We start from the raw sequence: 18,846 nt of genomic DNA, 5'->3' as shown, positions 1-18,846 counted from the left end.
TAAGGGAGCTGGCTGTGACACACAATGCTTCTGAGTCAGACCAATGGAGCCGATCCCCAGCTGAACTCCTACCTAGCTCTGCCATCCTGGGCAGATGGCTCTCTTTTTTGCCCATGCGTTTTTCTGTCCAGTGGCTGTAATTGACCCAATCTCCATTCTCTTGTTTTGGGGACTCATTCAGATCCTGGTCCCTGCTTGAGATGTGGAGCATGACAGGTTCAAATCTTGCTTTACCCATCTCTGGCTGTGTAACCCTGGGAAAATGAGAAGAAAAATGAGCTTCATTTTCTTCTCTGCTAAACGTTGGTGCTTAGGTCCATACAATTGGCTGGCTTTGCCAAAAGGATACCAACATTTGTGAAGGCCATTCTCGGCATATACACTGTGAGCTCCACGACAGAGGGACACATCCTTGCTGTATCCCTGGCACCTCACACAGCCTCTGACACAGAGCAGTTGCTTAGGAGATACCTGTGACTGTAATGCACATTCTTTCTGTATGTGTGCAACACCCTGGATCTTCCTGGGAAGAGCAGATAAGAATCACAACTCAGTGTGAGGGGTCCTGTGATGGCGGGGTGTCCAAGAGGCTACTGGAAAAGCAGAAGGACCTGAACCAGAGCCACACCTAAATGGATGACATTAGCTGCACTGGATCAACCTGTGACCTCCCTGAGGGTGGGGACCACATCAGCCCTGCTCACTGCTTTATTCTCAGTGCTGGGCTCAGGACCAGACACCACATGGGGTAGGACAGAGCAGAGCTCCTAGAAGTTCCACTTAGAGTGCAGGCTCTTGAGTCTGGAATGAAAATTCCAGCTTTGCTACTTCCTGTGTGACCCTGGGCAAGCTGCACAGCCTCTCTGTGCCTGTTTCCTCAACTGTAAAATGGAGATGCCAATAATAACAGTTCAGGTGCCTTGAGGATATACTATGCAGCCACCATACTATAGGGCTTTCATGCATGAACTCATCTGTCCTCACAGCCACCAATTTTTTTTTTTTTTGAGGCGGAGTCTCGCTCTTGTCACCCAGGCTGGAGTGCAGTGGCTTGATCTCAGCTCACTGCAACCTCCGCCTCCTGGGTTCAAGCGATTCTCCTGTCTCAGCCTCCCTAGTAGCTGGGATTACAGGTGTGCACCACCAGGCCCAGCTAATTTTTGTATTTTTAGTAGAGACAGGGTTTCATCATGTTGGCCAGGCTGGTCTCGAACTCCTGACCTCAGGTGATCCGCCTGCTTCCGCCTCCCAAAGTGCTGGGATTACAGGCGTGAGCCACCGCGCCCCGCCTACAACCACCATTTGAAGTGGGTGCTGTCATGCTCCTCATTTTACAGGTTGGAGAGACCAAGGCCAGAGAGGGACAGTGACTTGTCCAAGGCCACACAGCTTGAAACTAGGAAGCTGGAATTTAAATCCCAGCCATCTGGCACCCAAATCCATCCTATTAACTACCAGGATATGCGCTTATAACGTGTCCTAGGGTAAGTGGTTGACATACAGTAGGTGCCTAATACATGATAATTATTGTTATTTTTAATTATAATTCTCCTAGAGGGTGCTTGGAGGGAGGGTGCGTCAGGGGAGAGGGAGGGCCATGGGGCTGTGTCTGCTCTCCGAGGTCCCAGCCAGCATCCAATCAGCTGGCTGGGGCGGGGGACGCTGGGGTCACTAGGGGTCCGCGCTGCTCTTGCTGCGCGGCGGCGGCGTGCGCGGGTCCCAGTCCTTAACCAGGCGCTGCGCCTGCTCGTAGCACACGTGCGGTTGCCGCTGGCGCAGGCGCAGGCGCACCACGTTGCCGTCCACCTCATGCCCGATGTTCTTGCAGTTGAGGCCCCAGGTGAGGTTCTTGTGCGTGGCGAGCAGCTCTTCCAGGTTCTTTTCCAGGTACGTGATGTGGCACTGCAGCTTGTCGGTGCCCTGGATAGGGAGCAGGACAGACCCGTGAGCCAGAGCAGATGGCTACCTGGCGTGGGCAGGCACACCTGCGCCAGGTGTGTGTGTAAGGAACACAGCTGAGGAGGGGAACACATCTGAATGGGCCAGGTGTGCCTGGAAAAAAAAAAAAAAAACCGCGACAGGGCAGGCTGAGGGAGGGGAATGCATCTAGTCAAGATGTGTAGGAAGGATCCTCCTTAGGAAGGGTGCTTAATAATAACAGCTCAGGGCTGGACGCGGTGGCTCACACCTGTAATCCCAGCACTTTGGGAGGCCGAGGCGGGCGGATCACCTGAGGTCAGGAGTTCAAGACTAGCCTGGCCAACATAGCAGAACTCTGTCTCTACTAAAAATACAAAAATTAGCCGGGTGTGGTGGCACGCACCTGTAATCCCAGCTACTCAGGAGGCTGAGGCAGGAGAATCGCTTGAACCCGGGAGGTGAAGGTTGCAGTGAGCCAAGATTGCACCACTGCACTCCAGCCTGGGCGACAGAGCGAGAGTCTGTCTCAAATAATAATAACAATAATAGTTAATAATAATAATAACAGCTGGGCAGCTTTAAGGGTATTCTATGCAGGTGCCATGCTACACACCTTTCATGCATGAACTCATCTGTCCTCACCACCACCATTTGAAGTGGGTGCTGACGTGCTCCTCATTTTACAGGTTAGAGAGACTAAGGCCAGGGCTGGACAGTGAGGGTGTGTGTGAGGGGGGAGGACAGGGGTTGAGGGGACTTATTTGAGCCAGTACCCACTGAAGCCCCCGCCAGTACCCACTTCAGTACCCAGTGAAGCCCCCGCCTCCCCACTTCGTGGCAGGAGTTGAAGGACAGGCCGACTTGGGTGAGAGGGGGATCATACCTGGTCCAGATGTGCTTGAGGAAGGAGCCTTACCATTGGCGGGGCTGGGCCTAGAGGGGTACGGGGGAGGGGGTTTACCTGTGCGAGGCGCGCAGCCTCCGGGAGTTGGGTGCCCACGTGTCTCTGGTACATGCGAACCAGGGGTCTGTCCAGCTTTTCTGCGGTCTCCAGGTGAACTTTCGACAGAGGACCCTGGTGGGGTGCAGTGTGCAAGCGCATTGAAACCCAGCCTCCACCCACCGGCACCCCTGCCTCCACCCCCGAAGGCTCTCACCCCGAACCGTACCTTGATGAGACCGTGGGTGGTGTACAACTCTTGGTTATATTTCGTACACCGGAGGATAGTTCCCCTCATCAGTCCTAACGTCATATTTAATCTTTCCTGGGGGCAGGGAAGCGCAGGGGGATCATGCTGGCTCCCAGTCCGCGTCTCCTCCCCTGTCCCACCCTGGCCCGCAGCCGCAGGTAATGCGCTCACCTTCAGCTCCAAGGTCTCGCTCGCCTTCTGCGCCAGCGAGGCACACACACGGTCGCTTATCTGCAGCTGTTGCTCCCGGACGTCCACCTCGTTCTTTGCCATTTCCACCAAGGTGTCCTTGGACTCGACCAACAACCGCTTGGCTTCGTTTAGCGCCAAGGCGCACGCTGCAAATGCCCAGGATGCCCGTGGGGGTGCCAAGTCTTCCGTTCCCAGAGCCCCTGTCCCTCTCTCTATTCTCAGGTGGTGGTGGGCCCTGGGCGAGGGGGTTTTATTGAGGAACTGGGTGAAAGTCCAGGGGGCGCGGGGGATAGTGTAAGAAGCGTCTTGGGTTGGTTTCCTTAGAAGCAGAGCCTGTAACCTGTAATCCCAGCACTTTGGGAGGCTGAGGCGGGTGGATCACCTGAGGTCAGGAGTTCGAGACCAGCCTGGCCAACATGGTGAAACACCCGCCTCTACTAAAAATACAAAAATTAGCCGGGCGTGGTGGTGGGCGCCTGTAATCCCAGCTGCTCAGGAGGCCGAGGCAGGAGAATCACTTGAACCTGGGAGGCGGAGGTTGCAGTGAGCTGAGATCAGGCCATTGCACTCCAGCCTGGGTGACAGAGCAAGACTCCATCTCAAAGGAAAAAAAAAAAAAGCAGAGCCTGTGAATGACTGAGTCCTCAGCGAGTGTGGGCAGGAGAGTGCAGGGGGAAAAGCTGAGTGACAATGTGTGCTCAGCATGATAGGCTTTCAGTCCTCCCATTGACTCTAGGGCTATTTCCCAGGAAAGGGACAGCTAAGTGGGCGACGGGCTGCACTGACAGTCAAGGGGATCTGGGTGGGCACCAATACAACCCAGTACAGTGGACTCCTACCTGGGTTATAGGTGCCCACAGGGTCTGGAGGAGGCGTTTTCTGACCCTGTGTGCGTGGAGTGAGGGCTCGGGAGAGGTTCACCCATGAGTGGCGTCTGGCCTGCTCCAGAACCTTGTCCAGAGGCTGGTTCATGAGGTCCACGGCTTGGAGCCGCTCCTTGAAGCAGAAGTTCAGAGTGTCTCGGCAGGAGGCCAGGGTCTGGTTGGGGAGGGGAGGAGAAGGCAGAGTGAGAACTGGGAGGTTGAGGGAAGTGGATGAAAGTGATTTCTCTGCTGCAGGCTTGAGCCTTATAGGCTGTAAAGCATTTCTACCTCTAAACGGAAACTGACCCTCTCATTTTTTTTTTTTTTTTGAGACAAAATCTTGCTCTGTCATCCAGGCTGGAGTGCAGTGGTGCCACCATAGCTCTCTAGAGCCTCAACATCCTGGGCTCAAGTAATCCTCCTGCCTAAGCCTCCTGAGTAGCTGGGACTACAGGAGTAAAGCACCATGCCTTGCTATTTTTAAAACTTTTTGTGAAGAAGGGGGTCTGACTATGTTGTCTAGGCTGGTCTTGAACTCCTGGCTTCAAGCTATCCTCCTCCTTTGACCTTCCAAAGTGTTGGAATTACAGGTGTGAGGCAGTGTGCCTAATTTTTTTTTTTTGATACTGGTAAAGGTTTTTACTTATGGGTATATATATATTATTATTTTTTCTTTTGAGACACATGTTGCACAGGTTGTAGTGCAGTGGTGGAATCGTAACTCACTGCAGCCTCAACCTCCTGGGCTCAAGCGATCCTCTTGCCTCAGCCTCCTGAGACAGCTAATTTGTATTATTTATTTATTTTTTTGTAAAGACAGGGTCTCACTATGTTGCCTAGGCTGGTCTCAAACTCCTAGGCTCAAGCAATCTTCCTGCCTCAGCCTCCCAAAGTTTTAGGATTGCAGGCATGAGCCACTGTGCCTGGCCTGGGAATATTTTTTGATTTAACTTATTTCCCCAATGTTCCAGATAAATATTTTCTTTCACGAAATCTTTTTTAGGAGAGACATGTCTACATCTTATGAAAAAATGATTCTTTTTCCTCCTTTGACTCACATCACACCACCCCTCAAGGTTTACTTTATTATTTTACTTAAATTTTTGTTTTTAATTGAAAAATAATAATTGTATATATTTATGGCATGCAATGTGATGCTTTGATTTGTGTATGCAATGTGGAAGGATGTTATCAAGCTAATTAACATATCCATTTTCTCACATACTTATCATTTTTTTGTAGTAAGTTCATTTAAAACGTATTCTTTTCCACTTAATTTTCCCAGCTTTACTGAGGTATAATTGATAAATAAAAATTGTATTTATTTAAAGTGTACAACTTGATGTTTTGACCTATGAACACACTGTGAAAAAATCACTGCATTCAGGCTGGGTGTGGTGGCTCATGCCTGTAATTCCAGCACTTTGGGAGGCCAAGATGGGAGGACCGCTTGAGCCTAGGAGTTCAAGACCAGCCTGGGCCACATGGTGAAACTCCATCTCTACAAAAAAGCAAAAAATTAGCAAGGTGTGATGATTCACGTCTGTAATCCCAGCTACTCAGGAGGCTGAGGTGGGAGGGTCACCTGAGCCCAGGAGGTTGAGGCTGCAGTGAGCCATGATTGCACCACTGCACTGTAGCCTGGGCAACAGAGTGAGATCCTGTCTCAAAACAAAAACAAAAACAACCATGAACAGTACAGTTTCCTCAATAGCCATTACAGATAAACACATGGATGAGTTGGTGGTGCTGAATAGATATTCCTGAAAACGTGGCTTTTAGAGAAGGGAAGGTGTGTTAAGGTATGGGAACGTGGAAATAAGGGTCAAGGGTCAGGCAATTCTGCTTACATTTTTCCCAGGTGATGGGTGTTCACTTGGATGTCAGGTAATCCAGGGAAGTTATATATATATATATTTTGAGATAGGGTCTCACTCAGTCTCCCAGGCTGGAGTGCAGTGTCATGATCACAGCTCACAGCAGCCTGGACATCCTGTGCTCAAGCGATCCTCCCACCTCAGCCTCCCAAGTAGCTGGGACACCAGACACATTGCCACCACACTGGCTAATTATTTTTTTTTAATTTTTGTAGGGACGCGGTCTTACTATGTTGTCCAGGCTTGTCTCAAACTCCTGGGCTCAAGCGATCCGCCCACCTTGGGCTCTCAAAATGCTGGAATTACAGGCGCGAGCTGCTGTCCCCAGCTAGAGAAATGTCTTAAAATCACTTTTTTATTCACAAAGTTGTCTTCTGTTTATGGCACTGTGCATAATAATCAGGTAAAAGTGAGTCTGCTCACTTCCAGACAGATCATGCAATGGTGCGATCTTGGCTCACTGAAACCTCCGCCTCCCGGGTTCAAAGGATTCTCCTGCCTCGGCCTCATGAGTAGCTAGGATTACAGGCATGTGCCATCACACCTAGCTAATTTTTCTATTTTTTAGTAGAGACAGGATTTTGCTATGTTGGCCAGGCTGGTCTGAAACTTCTGACCTCAGGTGATCCACCCGCCTCAGCCTCCCAAAGTGCTGGGATATGGATTGGTTCTGAGAAATTGGTTTCCTTCCTCACTCCATTCTTGACCCTTTCCTGTTCTTTTATTTTGAGACAGAGTGATGCTATGTTGCTCAGGCTAGTGTTGAACTCCTGGGCTCAAGTGATCCTCCTGCCTCAGCCTCCCAAAGTATTGGAATTACTTTGTGTGTGAGCCACCACACCCGGCCCCTTTCCAGCTCTTGTTTGTGTTCTTGGGAAGAAGCAATTTCTAAGTTGAAGCTCAGACATCTGCTACCTCCTTACCCAGTTCAGAAGCCTTCAGTGACTCTTTGGGGGTGGGGTGAGGGGAGCAGTAAGAGACAGCAACAGCTTCCCTGTGCTGGGTGTCAATTGCTTGGTTTCTGTGCCTGGCTCTGTTCTGGCACCCTGAGAAAGGAGCCTGTCTCATGCATTTCCCCACTGTAACATGGAGAGCTGGCACTCACTGTATCCACATCTTGATCTTCCTGTGTCACCCCCTTGATTCTCAACTGGCACTCATCCCATCCCCACCTCTAGCCTTGAAGTCTCCCTTCCTCTGCTCTGATCAATATTAAGAGACTGCTATTCTCTGAGTTCCCCACTCCCACCAGGCTGTATCTCATCTGGACAGCATCCCGCCATCGAAATCTTACTTCCTCCACAATAAAATGAAGCATATCATATTCCTTTAATATTTGCAATTATTTGAGAGTTATATCAAAACAAGTCATTTGCACATGTATACACCGTTATAAACACTCTCCATCAAGATATAAAATATTTCCATCATGCCATACATTTCTCTGGCTCCCCTTTCCTCTGTCCCTCCCTGACCCCCTCTAGTAAGCTGACTTGGAGATTAGTTTTACCTGTTTTAGTCCTTCCTTCCTTCATTCATTTATAGAATCTTGCTCTGTCTCCCAGGTTGGATTGCAGTGGCATGATCCTGGCTCACTGTGGCCTCAAACTCCTGGGCTCAAGAGATCCTCTCAGCTCAGCCTCCTAAATAGCTAGCACTACAGGTGCATGCTATTTTTAAACATTTTTGTAGAGATGATATCTTGCTATGCTGTGCAAGCTGGCCTCAAATTCCTGGCCTCAAACTCCTGGCCTCAAGCAACTCTCCTGCTTGGGCCTCCCAAAGTGCTGGGATAACAGATGTGAGCCACTGCACCCAGCCGAGTTTTGCCTGTTGTTAAGGAGTTGATAAATTTCCATCCTATGGATGGCAGACCTGTTTTTGTAAGTAAAATTTTATTGAAACACAGTCATGCCCATTCATATGCATATCATTTCTCGTTGTTTCCATGGCACACTGGCCAAGTTGAGTAGTTGTGACAGAAACTGCACAGCACACAAGGCTGAAAGCATTTACTAACTGTCCCTTGAGGAAAACCCTTGCTGAATCTAAAACTTCATATAAATGGAATCCTACAGAGTGTACACTTTATGTCCAGCTTCTTTCTCTGAATATGATATCTTTGGGATTTATTCATTTGGTTAAAAAGCGGACTTAAAAAGTCTTTTGTTCATGAATTCAAATATTAATTAAACCCCTACTGATGCCAGGCGATGTGCCAGGTGGTGGGGATACAGTGACCAGCAAGACAGCAGTCCAGGCCAGGCGCAGTGGCTCACGCCTGTAATCCTAGCACTTTGGGAGGCCGAGGCAGGTGGATCACGAGGTCAGGAGTTTGAGACCAGCCTGGCGCACATGGTGAAACCACGTCTCTACTAAAAATACAAAAATTAGTCAGGTGTGCTGGCAGGCACCTGTAATCCCAGCTACTCGGGAGGCTGAGGTCGGAGAATTGCTTGAACTCGGAAGGCAGAGGTTGCAGTAAGCTGCGATCACGCCACGCCACTGCACTCCAGCCTGGGCAATAGAGCCAACTCAAAAAAAAAAAAAAAAAAAAAGCACAGCTGTCCAGTTCAGCACCACGGACAGCGTTCCACCAGTCCCTGAGTCTCCTACCTCGTCCACACCCTCGACCCTCAGCCTGTCCCTTCTTCTCCCCTCCTCCCCACCCCCCAGTCAACACATCCTTACTGAGTTTTCCTACATGAAATATAATTTAGTACTGTATCTGCCTTCAAGGTCCAATGCTTATTCAAATGCAGTTTAGCTGAGGAGCCTGCCTGGAGTCAACATGAGCAAGTTGACATATGCAGATAAGATGCAGTGGACTAGAGAAATGGGTATCTAGAGGGGCATGTAGATCAAGAGAGGTGGGCTTTTTATTGTAGTAAAATAAATATGACATAACATGTTTCTATTTTAACCTTGCTAAGTGTACAGTTTAGTGGCATTAAGTGTATTCGTACAACCATCATCTCCAGTAAGCCGACTTGGAGATTAATTTTACCTGTTCTGTTCCTTCCCTCCTTCCTTCATTCATTTATATAGAATCTTGCTCTGTCTTCCAGGCTGGATTGCAATCCACCTCCAGAATTTTTCATCATCCCAACAGATCTGTACCCATGAAAGAATAATTCTCCCTTTGTTCACTGGTGACAATGAGCCAAGAGAGAAGGAAATGTTGATGATGCAGGAGAAGGGTGGAAGGGTGGAATTATAGGATTGACAGAGGAAAAATGAGAGAGGTTCCCTTTGGTGGTTTTCATTGAAATCACCGTAGAGCAAGGAAGGCACAGGGAGCTGGAGAGGACTAAAGGAAGAGAAGTTATGAAATCACTTGCCCAGCAGGTCAGCAAGTCTTCTAGAGACTTAAGGCGAGGTATCTGGGAAAGGTTTGAGTGCCAATTTGAGGTTTGACTTCATGATTTTAAGTTGAAACAAATCTGATTGGTGGTAAGTATTTTTCTCCAGCAATATTCAGACTAGGTCCTGCCAAGCAGCCTGTCTCTGTTTCTATCTATATCTGTCCTTTCCCACCTCTCTCTCTCACTCTCACAGAGACAGTGTCTTCCTCTATTACCCAGACTGGAGTGCAGAGGTATGATCATGGCTCACTGCAGCCTTGAACTCCTGGATTCAAGCAATCCTCCTCCCTCAGCCTCCTGAATAGGGACTGCAGGCACTTGCAACTGTGCCTGGCTAGTTTTATTTTATTTTAAAATATAGATGAGGGCTTGCTATGTTGCTCAGACTGGTCTTGAACTTCTGGCCTCAAGAAGCAATCCTCCTGCCTTGGCCTCCCAAAGTACTGAGATTATGGGCATGATCCATTTCCCTCTTTATAGCCCTTTGCTCCCACGTCCATCCTCAGGGGCTTCTCCCTTCTCTGCCTCCGACTTCCTGGAAGGATATTTCAGGAATCATCAGATTTAAAGGAATATGACAGCGGCCAGAAGATATGCAGTATTCCGGTTCAGCACCACGGACAGCGTTTCAGCAGCCCCCTGAGTCTCCTGCCTCATCCACACCCTCGTCCCCCAGCCTGTCCCTTCTTCTCCCCTCCTCCCCACTCCCCAGTCAACACAACCTTACTGAGCTTTGCTACATGAAATATAATTTAGTACTATATCTGCCTTCAAGGTCCAATGCTTTTTTAAATGTAGTGTAGCTGAGGAGATCTATACATAAAAGCAAGGAAAGTTCAACAACAATAAAAGACTTGACAGTTCAATCTCACAATAGGAAATAAAACAAGTTCCCAGCCTGTATTTTCTTTGAATGCCTTTAGAATGTTAACTCTTCAAGGACAAGGCTAGTTCTTTCTCAGTCACCACTTTATCTATGATGCCAAGCCTGGTGCCTGGGAATCAGGTACCAGATTAGTATTTATCAAAAGGATGAGTCGAAAGCACACAAATTGCCAGCGAACCTTAACAGGTCCAAAAGGCCCCCTGAAGTCTGGCTGCTCTTCCCCCTTCATTTGTGCCCTCATGAAGAAGTTCTCATTGCAAGTGCAAAGGATGCAGCGAGAGATCAAGTCTGGCTGAAGCTGGAGCACGTGTTAGAGTGCAAAGAGCTAGACTCTAGTCACTCGGGCTGAAACCACAGCGCTTTCACTGATGGCTTTGCTTATTAGGTGAGGTCTCTCTCTGGGTCTCAATTTCCCCATCTCTATTGAGGAAATCATAGTTTCTGCCTCACAGGACAGCCTTAAGGAGTGGATTCAATGACTGCGCAGGGTTTGGTACAGAGTGGGTGTTCGTTGTTATTCTGAGACCCAACGTCATCTCCCATGACCTCCCTTTTTCCATTTCACAAAGCGAAATGCAGTGAATATCTGGTCAGTGTGGCTTGAAGGAACTGCTATTGTGACAGTCCCCAGGTCAGAGTGGTTTGTCCATTAGGCAGCCAGGGATCCCCCTCCAGCCCCCGTAACTTGTCCACAGGCACCCCTAACCTTGAGTAGGACCTCTGATTTTTCCATATCTCTCTCCATTTTCCTCTTCATGCTTTTCAGCTCCTCTTTCTCCCATGTAAGCATACTGTCAGCTTTGTCAGGGACCTAGAAAACAAGGAGAGAATCCCTCACATCGTTAAGAAAGGGCTGGGAAGAGATTCCTCTTTCCAGGGTGGTAGAGGGTTTGCCAGCCTCATAAACTCTGAGTTTGAAGGATGAAGTTGAGGGTACTCTCATCCTTTGGGTGGGGTGTCTCACTCTTCGAGAAGGTTTGATCTTTTCAGTGGGCTCTCTGACTTGGCGGGTCTTGCTCTCTGGAGCTTGAGGTTGGGGGCGTCTCTCTTTTACAGATAGGAGCCCAGGGGGCTGAGATGAAGGTGTCTCAACTTGGGGGAGGGTTGTTCTCACCCCCTGAGGCTGGGAGCTGGGCACCCCTTCCTCAGTGATGGTCTTATCTCCTCTCCCTGGCTACAGGTGGAGGGATCATATCATACGGATGATGAGGGTTTACCTTTTTGGAGTCTTAATATTTGGATCTGGGGGCTGAGGGTAGGAATCCCATTCTGTGGGTGGGGTCTCATCTCTCCCCCGGGAGGCAGGAATTTTTGTACCTTTTGGGGTGGGGATTTGAGATTTCACTTTAAGGGGAAGATTTCACCAGGACTGGTACTAGAAGTCTTACTCTTTCTCCCTGGATGGGAGCTTAACCTTTGGGTGTGAGGGTTGGGAGTCTGAAGTCTCTCTCTGTAGGGAGGACTTCTTCCTTTCACCACAGACGAGGCCTGGGGGTGGAGATTTTCACTTCCTGAAGCCAGGGGAATTGGGTTTTATTTAACATTCTGGGGGGAGTTTCACCTGGGTTGGGACCAGGGTATCAGCTGCTCTCCTCAGCTGGGAGTTGGGAGTGTGTTTTCACTAGGACTGGGGCACTGAGGGTCTCACACCTATGGAAGGGTCTTACCCTCTGGGCCTAGGATCTAGGTGGATGATTTTATGCCTGGGCTGAGGGCTGTGGGTTTTACTTTTTGGGGAGATTTTCAAGGAGTCTGAATCAGGGGCTGCACCCTCTCTCCCTGGCTGGGAGATTTGGATAATTTTCTCCTCTGGGGCAGGGAAGCTGAGGATCTCATCTCCTTGGGCAGGGCTCACTCTTTGGGTCTTGGGGGCTTAGGCATCTCTTCCTGGGCCTGTATCCATCATCTTTTTTTTTTTGTTTGTTTTTGAGTCTCACTATCTCCTAGGCTGAAGTGTAGTGGCCCTATCATATTTCACTACAGCCTTGAACTCCTGAGCTCAAACAATCCTGCTTCAGCCTCCTAAGTAGCTGGGACTAGAGGCATGCACCACCATGCCTGACTATTTTTTTTTAAACTTTGGTGCAGAGAGGGTCTTGCTGTGTTGTCCAGGCTGGCCTCAAACTCCTGGCCTCAAGCAATCCTCCTGCCTTGGTGTCCTGAAGTGCTGGGATTACAAGCACAAACTACCAAACTTGGCTAATTTACCTGCAATTTTTGGAGAGATGGGATCTCACTGTGTTGCCCATGCTGGGTTGCGGTTGGCCTGATTATAGCTTACTGCAGCCTCAAACTCTTGGGCTTAAGCAATCCTCCTGCCTCAGCCTCCAAGTAGCTGGGACCATAAATGCATGCCACCATGCTGGGCCACTAAAAAAAATTTTTTTTTTGTAGAGACGGGGTCTCACTATGTTGCTCAGGCTGGTCTCCAACTCCTGGCCTCAAGCGATCCTCCCGCATCGGCATCCCAAAATGCTGGGATTACAGGTGTGCACCAACACACCCAGCTAACTTTTTAAAATTTTTGGTAGAGACAGGTTCTCACCTGTCACCCAGGCTGGAACACAGTGGTGCCATCATAGTTCACTGCAACCTGGAAGGCCTGGACTCAAGCGGTCCTCCCACCTAGGCCTCCCAAAGTGCTGGGATTACAGGCGTGAGCTACTGCATCCGGCCCTCATCTTCTTGTGCCCTTACTCACCGGAGTTGGGTGTTCTCTCTAAGGAAAGATTTTTTTTTTTTTGAGATGGAGTTTTGCTCTTGTTGCCCAGGCTGGAGTGCAATGGCACGATCTCGGCTCACTGCAACCTCTGCCTCCCGGGTTCAAGTGATTCTCCTGCCTCAGCCTCCCAAGTAGCTGAGATTACAGGCATGCGCCACCAGGCCCGGCTAATTTTGTATTTTTAGTAGAGACGGGGGTTTCACCATGTTGGTCAGGCTGGTCTCGAATTCCTGACCTCAGGTGATCAACCAGCCTTGGCCTCCCAAAGTATGGAAAGGGTTTCCCTGGGGCTGGACACCGCATAGCGGAGGCCTCAGTCTTTGCAATTAGGCTGGGGTTGGGCGTGGGGGAGGGTCCCACCTTCTCAGACTTGGGCCTGTAGCCCCGCAGCTTGACACTCTGCTGGTTAATAAGCAGACCCTTGCGCACTTCGCTGAGCCTGTGATCGGTGACCTCGCGCTGGCGCAGCAGCTGTCGCACCCGCCCGTTAATCTGGTGCTGCGCGCGGCCGAGGCGGGCGGCGGTGAGGCGCGCTCCACGCGCGTGCGCGTGCACCACCTCGGTGGTCTGCAGGGCGCGCGCTTTGCGGTGCAAGGGTAGCGGCAGGCGGGCGTACCAGGCGGGCGGCTTCATCTTGCCCTTCCACAGCGTGACGCCCTCGCCTGGCGGCGGCTTCTCCAAGGTGCCGCCGCCTTTGATCATCTCCACGCGGAAGCGCCAGGGCTGGATGTAGGCGGCGCGGCCGAGGTGGTGGGCCACGTTCGGGTCCAGCACGCTGTCCTTGGGCTGCCACATGGTCACCGCCTCCTGCCCGCAGCGATCGGTCAGAATGTGCGCGGTCCTCGCCATGGCCTGAGCTGCCTCGCGCCATGCTGGGGCCCCAACGCGTGTGTCCTGGCAGCGCTCAGCCGGGGGTGCCAACACGCGCATGGTCCCTGCTTGGTCTCTCGGCCTGGCCGGGGACCCCTAGGCGGAGCGGAAGGGACCCCAAAGACACACAACTCTTTCCTGGCCTGTAGAGACAGTGTACTGAGAGCGCCCGTCACCATAGCGATGGGCGCAACAAGGAAGGTGGAATTCCAGAGGTGGGGGGAGGAGTAGGATGGAGTCTTTGCTTTGGAACTTGGCCTAAGTGCGTTGGCATCCTGACTCCTTGAGAAAGAGCCCATCTAGCATCCCTCTCGCCGTTGCTTCCAGCAACATGGCCCTTCTTCCAGCTTTAGGATGTCCTAAGCGCTTCCAACTGTCCAGGTCACACTCTGTCGCATGTCGGTAAGCATGGAAGAAGGGCCATGCTTCTCACCAGGCATTCCTCTGGCCGTTACCTTCCAGCACATGGCCCTTCTTTCAGCTTCAGGGTGTCCTAAGCGCCTTCGCACTTGGAAGCTTGGGACTTGCTGTTCCCACAGGTAGAATACTCCCATGGCTGGCCACTTTGCAGTCTTCAGATTTTTGCTGGCTGGGTTCTTGGGGCTCTTGACTACCCAAAAATAGCTCTTTTAGTCTTACGTTTTCTTTTCTTTTCTTTTCTCTCTCTCTCTTTCTTTTTTTTTTCTTTTTTTGACAGAGTCTTGCACTGTCGCCTGGGCTGGAGTGCAGTGGTGCGATCTGGGCTCACTGCAATCTTCACCTCTCGGGTTCAAGAGATTCTCCTGCCTCAGTCTCCTGAGTAGCTGGGCTTACAGGCGCCCACTACCATGCCCAGCTAATTTTTTGTATTTTTTTTTTTTTTTGGTAGAGACGGGGTTTCGCCATGTTGGCCAGGCTGGTCTCGAACTCCTGACCTCGTGATTCTCCTGCCTCGGCCTCCCAAAGTGCTGGCATTACAGGCGTGAGCCACCACGACTGGCTTAGTCTTACATTTTCTTTCGTGTCTTCATAGCACTCACCGCTATCTGAAATTATCTTATTCATTTATTGGTTTACTTTTTAACTTTTGGGCATCTCTCACCTGCCCTAGAAGAATTAAGAGCCTTTAAAAATTTTTTATTTTTATGGATTTGGGATACAAGTGCAGTTTTGCTACATGGATATATTTCCTAGTGGTGAAGACTAGGCTTTTAGTGCAATCTTCACCCAAATAGTGTACATTGTAGCCAATAGGTAGTACTGTATCCCTCACCCCCTTCTCACCCTCCTACCTACGGCAGCCTCCAATGTCTGTTTTCCACTCTGTTTGTCCATGTGTACCCATGGTTTAGCTTCCACTTAGAAGTGAGAACATGAGTTTTTTCGACTTTCTATTTCTCAGTCATTTCACTTAAGATAATGGCCTCTAGTTCCCTCCATGTTGCTGCAGAAGGCATGATTTCACTGTTTTTTATGGCTGAGTAAGTATTCCACGGCATATATATGTGATATATATCTGTTATATATAGAGCACATGCGTGTGACATATATGCTATATATATATGCTATGTAGATAGGATATCTATGTGATATATATGTTATCTAGATAGCATATATATGATATTTATAGATATATAGATATTTATGTGATATATATGCTATTTAGACAGCATATCTATGTGATAGATATGCTATATATAGGGCATATGTATTTGGTATAGATATGCTATATATATGCTGTCTAGATAGCATATCTATGTGATATATATATGCTATCTAGATATATGATAGATATGCTATTTATAGGGCACTTGTATCCGATATATATATGCTATCTAGATAGCATATCTATGTGATCTCTCTAGATAGCATATATGTATATTATATATATATATGTTTATATATTTGAGACAAGGTCTCACTCCAATTGCCCAGGCTGAAGTGCAGTGGCATGATCTCGGCTCACTGCAACCTCTGCCTCCCAGGCTCAGCTGATTCCATCACCTTGGCCTCCTGAATAGCTGAAATTACAGGTGCCTGCCTGTAAAAAAAAAAAAAACGTGAATTATTTTTGTTTTTTTAGTAGAGGTGGGGTTTTTGCCATGTTACCCAGGTTGGTTTCAAACTCCTGGACTCAAGCAATTCGACTTCCTTGACCTCCCAAAATGCTGAGATTACAGGGGAGAATCACCGCACCCAGCTTGTATACCATATTTTAACATCCAATCATCTGCTAATGGGCACATAAGTTGATTCCATAACTTTGCTATAGTGAATAGTGCTGCCATAAACATGTAAGTGTGGATGTCTTTTTAATATAATGATTTCTTTTCCTTTAGGTATATACCCAGCAGTGGGATTGCTGGATCAAAGGGCAGTTCTATTTTTAGTTCTTTAAGAAATTGCCATCTGTTTCCCTAGAGGTTGTACTAATTTGCATCCCCACCAACAGTGTATAAGCTTTCCCTTTTCTCTGCATCCTTGCCAACCTCTGTTTTTTTTCTTTTTACTTTTAAAATAATAGATATTCTGTATATATATATATCTCTCTCTCTTTTTCTAAAGAGACTGAGCCCCACTTTGTGGCCCAGGCTGGAGTGCAGTGGGGGGATCGTGGTTCACTGCAGCCTCCAACTCCTGATATCAAGCCATCCTTCTGCCTCAGTCTCCCAAGAAGCGAGGACTATAGGCGCACGCCACCACACTTGGCTAATTTTTAAATTTTGTGTAAAGACAGAGTCTTGCTAACATTGCCCAGGCTGGTCTCAGACTCCTGGGCTCAAGCAATCCTCCCACCTCAGCCTCCCAAAATGGTGAGATTATAAGCCTGAGCCACTGCACCCAGACTCATTGTGTGTGTGTGGTTGGTTTTTTTTTTTGGGGGGGGCAGACTTTTGATCTTGTTGCCCAAGCTGGAGTGCAGTGGCATGATCTCGACTCACTGCAACCTCTGCTTCCTGGGTTCAAGCGATTCTTCTGCCACAGCCTCCCAAGTAGCTGGGATTACAGGTGCGCGTCACCACACCCGGCTAATTTTTGTATTTTTGGTAGAAATGGGGTTTCACCATGTTAGCCAGTCTGGTCTCAAAATCCTGACCTCAGATGATCCACCCGTCTCGGCCCCCCAAAGTGCTGGGACTACAGGTATGAGCCACCGTGCCCGGCCTCTCATTGTGATTTTAATTGGCATTTCTCTGATGATTGACTCTAAGAGCCTCTAGAACAGGAAGCATGCTAGTCTTGTATCCTCAGTGTCTGTATAGTTCATAGCACATAGTGGGTCCTTAATACACATAGAATAAAGAAACGGATGGAATCAATCGCATGCTATGATCATTTTACTTGATTGTTTTGTGAGATGAAATTTTCATAAATACAATGAATGATTTTAAGGTGCACAATTCAGAGGCATTAACACCTTCACAATGTGGTGCAATCACCACTTGTATCGAATTCTAGAACACTTCACCAATCCCCAAATAAAACCTCATCCCCACGAGTGCTCACTCTCATTCCCCTGTCCCCTCAGCTCCTGGTAACCACTCATCTGCTCCCTGTCTCTGTAGATTTGCCTGTTCTGGACATTTCATGTCAATGGAATCTCACACTATGTGGCCTTTTGTATCTGGCTTCTCTCACTCAGCATCGTGTTTTCCAGATTTGTCCATGTCGTAGCACGGATCCATGCTTCCGTCCTTTTCATGGCTGAATCATATTCCATTGCATTTATATACCATAACTTTGTTTATCCTTCTGACCAATGATGGACATTTGTTTTTCACTTGTGAGCTTCATGAGGGCACTGATCTCGCCTCTCCTATTTACCATTGTATTCCACCACCGAGCACTCAGCACAGATAGTGGCTCATGGCAAGCACTCAATACGTACTTATTAGAGGAATATGTAAGTGGAAGAATCAATACATGTTTTATTTTTATTTTATTTTATTTTATTTTTTCAGACAGGATCACACTCTGTCACCCAGGCTGGAGTGCAGTAGCACAATCATGGCTCACTGCAGCCTCAACCTCCTGGACTCAAGGGATCCTCTCACTCTCAGCCTCCCAAGTATCTAGGACTACAGGCATGTGCCACCATGCATAGCTTATTTTTAAATTTTCTTTTCTTTTTTTTTTTTTTTTGTAGAGACAGGGTCTTGCTATTTTTCCCTGGCTAGTCTTGATCTCCTGGCCTTAAGTAATTCTCCTGCCTCGGCCTACAAAGGTGCTGGGATTACAGGCATGAGCCACCGTGCCTGTCCAAATATTTTCGTATTGAGTGAATGAGAGGTGCGACAGTCAAGAAAGAATGAATGACCCTGGGTTTGTAATCAAGGGATCATTCAGTAATGGGGGGTGGGGGGAATAAGATGGGCAACCAGCAACTCCCACGCCAGCCATCCTGGAGACCCGCCGTTACGTTCTTTAGGGCCACTAGCAAGAAATGGGGCCAGATAACCTTTGGCGATGGAGGCTTGGGAATATGGGGTTAGCACAGTCATTTGCTGCTGGGACCAGTGGTATCTGGTTCAACAAATTTTCATGAGCATCAGGAGAATATTATGGTCTGTATTCTGGATCCAGATGAACTAGGATTCAAATTATGATTCTGCCACTTGCTGTCTACGTGATCTCGAGCAATTCACTTAACATCTCTGTGCCTGCGTTGCCCCATCTGTCAACTCAGATAATAGGATTGTGGCATGGAGACAATGAGTTAATATGAATGAAGTGCTTAGCACCATGGCTGACACCTAGTAAGCATTATGTGTTTACTTTTGACTTTTATTAATGGAATGAATCCATGAATGAGCTATTTCAAAACCAGAAGAGGTCCAGAGAAGGTTTCACAAAGAACCAGGGAGACACCTCACGTGAGATGACCTTCTGCACACAACCATCTACCTTTGCTTTGTTCATGAAGTACGTCCACCTTCCCAACCAGGGGATCTCATTTGGGTAGGCTTGCTGCCTGGTGTATG

General features: G+C 48.6%; 1 protein-coding gene across 1 annotated transcript; it reads right to left on the bottom strand.

Moving 5' to 3' along the window:
* Positions 1-400: 400 nt before the first annotated feature.
* Positions 401-15,119, bottom strand: TEKTL1 (tektin like 1). Its single transcript, XM_003813593.5, has 7 exons — positions 13,376-15,119; positions 11,000-11,104; positions 4,142-4,340; positions 3,282-3,448; positions 3,090-3,185; positions 2,882-2,995; positions 401-1,920 (listed from the first exon to the last, which is right to left on the bottom strand). Exons 1-7 carry the CDS (start codon positions 13,943-13,945, stop codon positions 1,672-1,674), a joined length of 1,500 nt encoding a protein of 499 aa, XP_003813641.1. The 5' UTR covers positions 13,946-15,119; the 3' UTR covers positions 401-1,671.
* Positions 15,120-18,846: the final 3,727 nt, after the last annotated feature.

This window comes from Pan paniscus, chromosome 20 (assembly GCF_029289425.2).
Source record: "Pan paniscus chromosome 20, NHGRI_mPanPan1-v2.0_pri, whole genome shotgun sequence".
Taxonomy (NCBI): Eukaryota; Metazoa; Chordata; class Mammalia; order Primates; family Hominidae; genus Pan; species Pan paniscus.
This window is presented reverse-complemented; position numbering and strand designations above follow the sequence as displayed.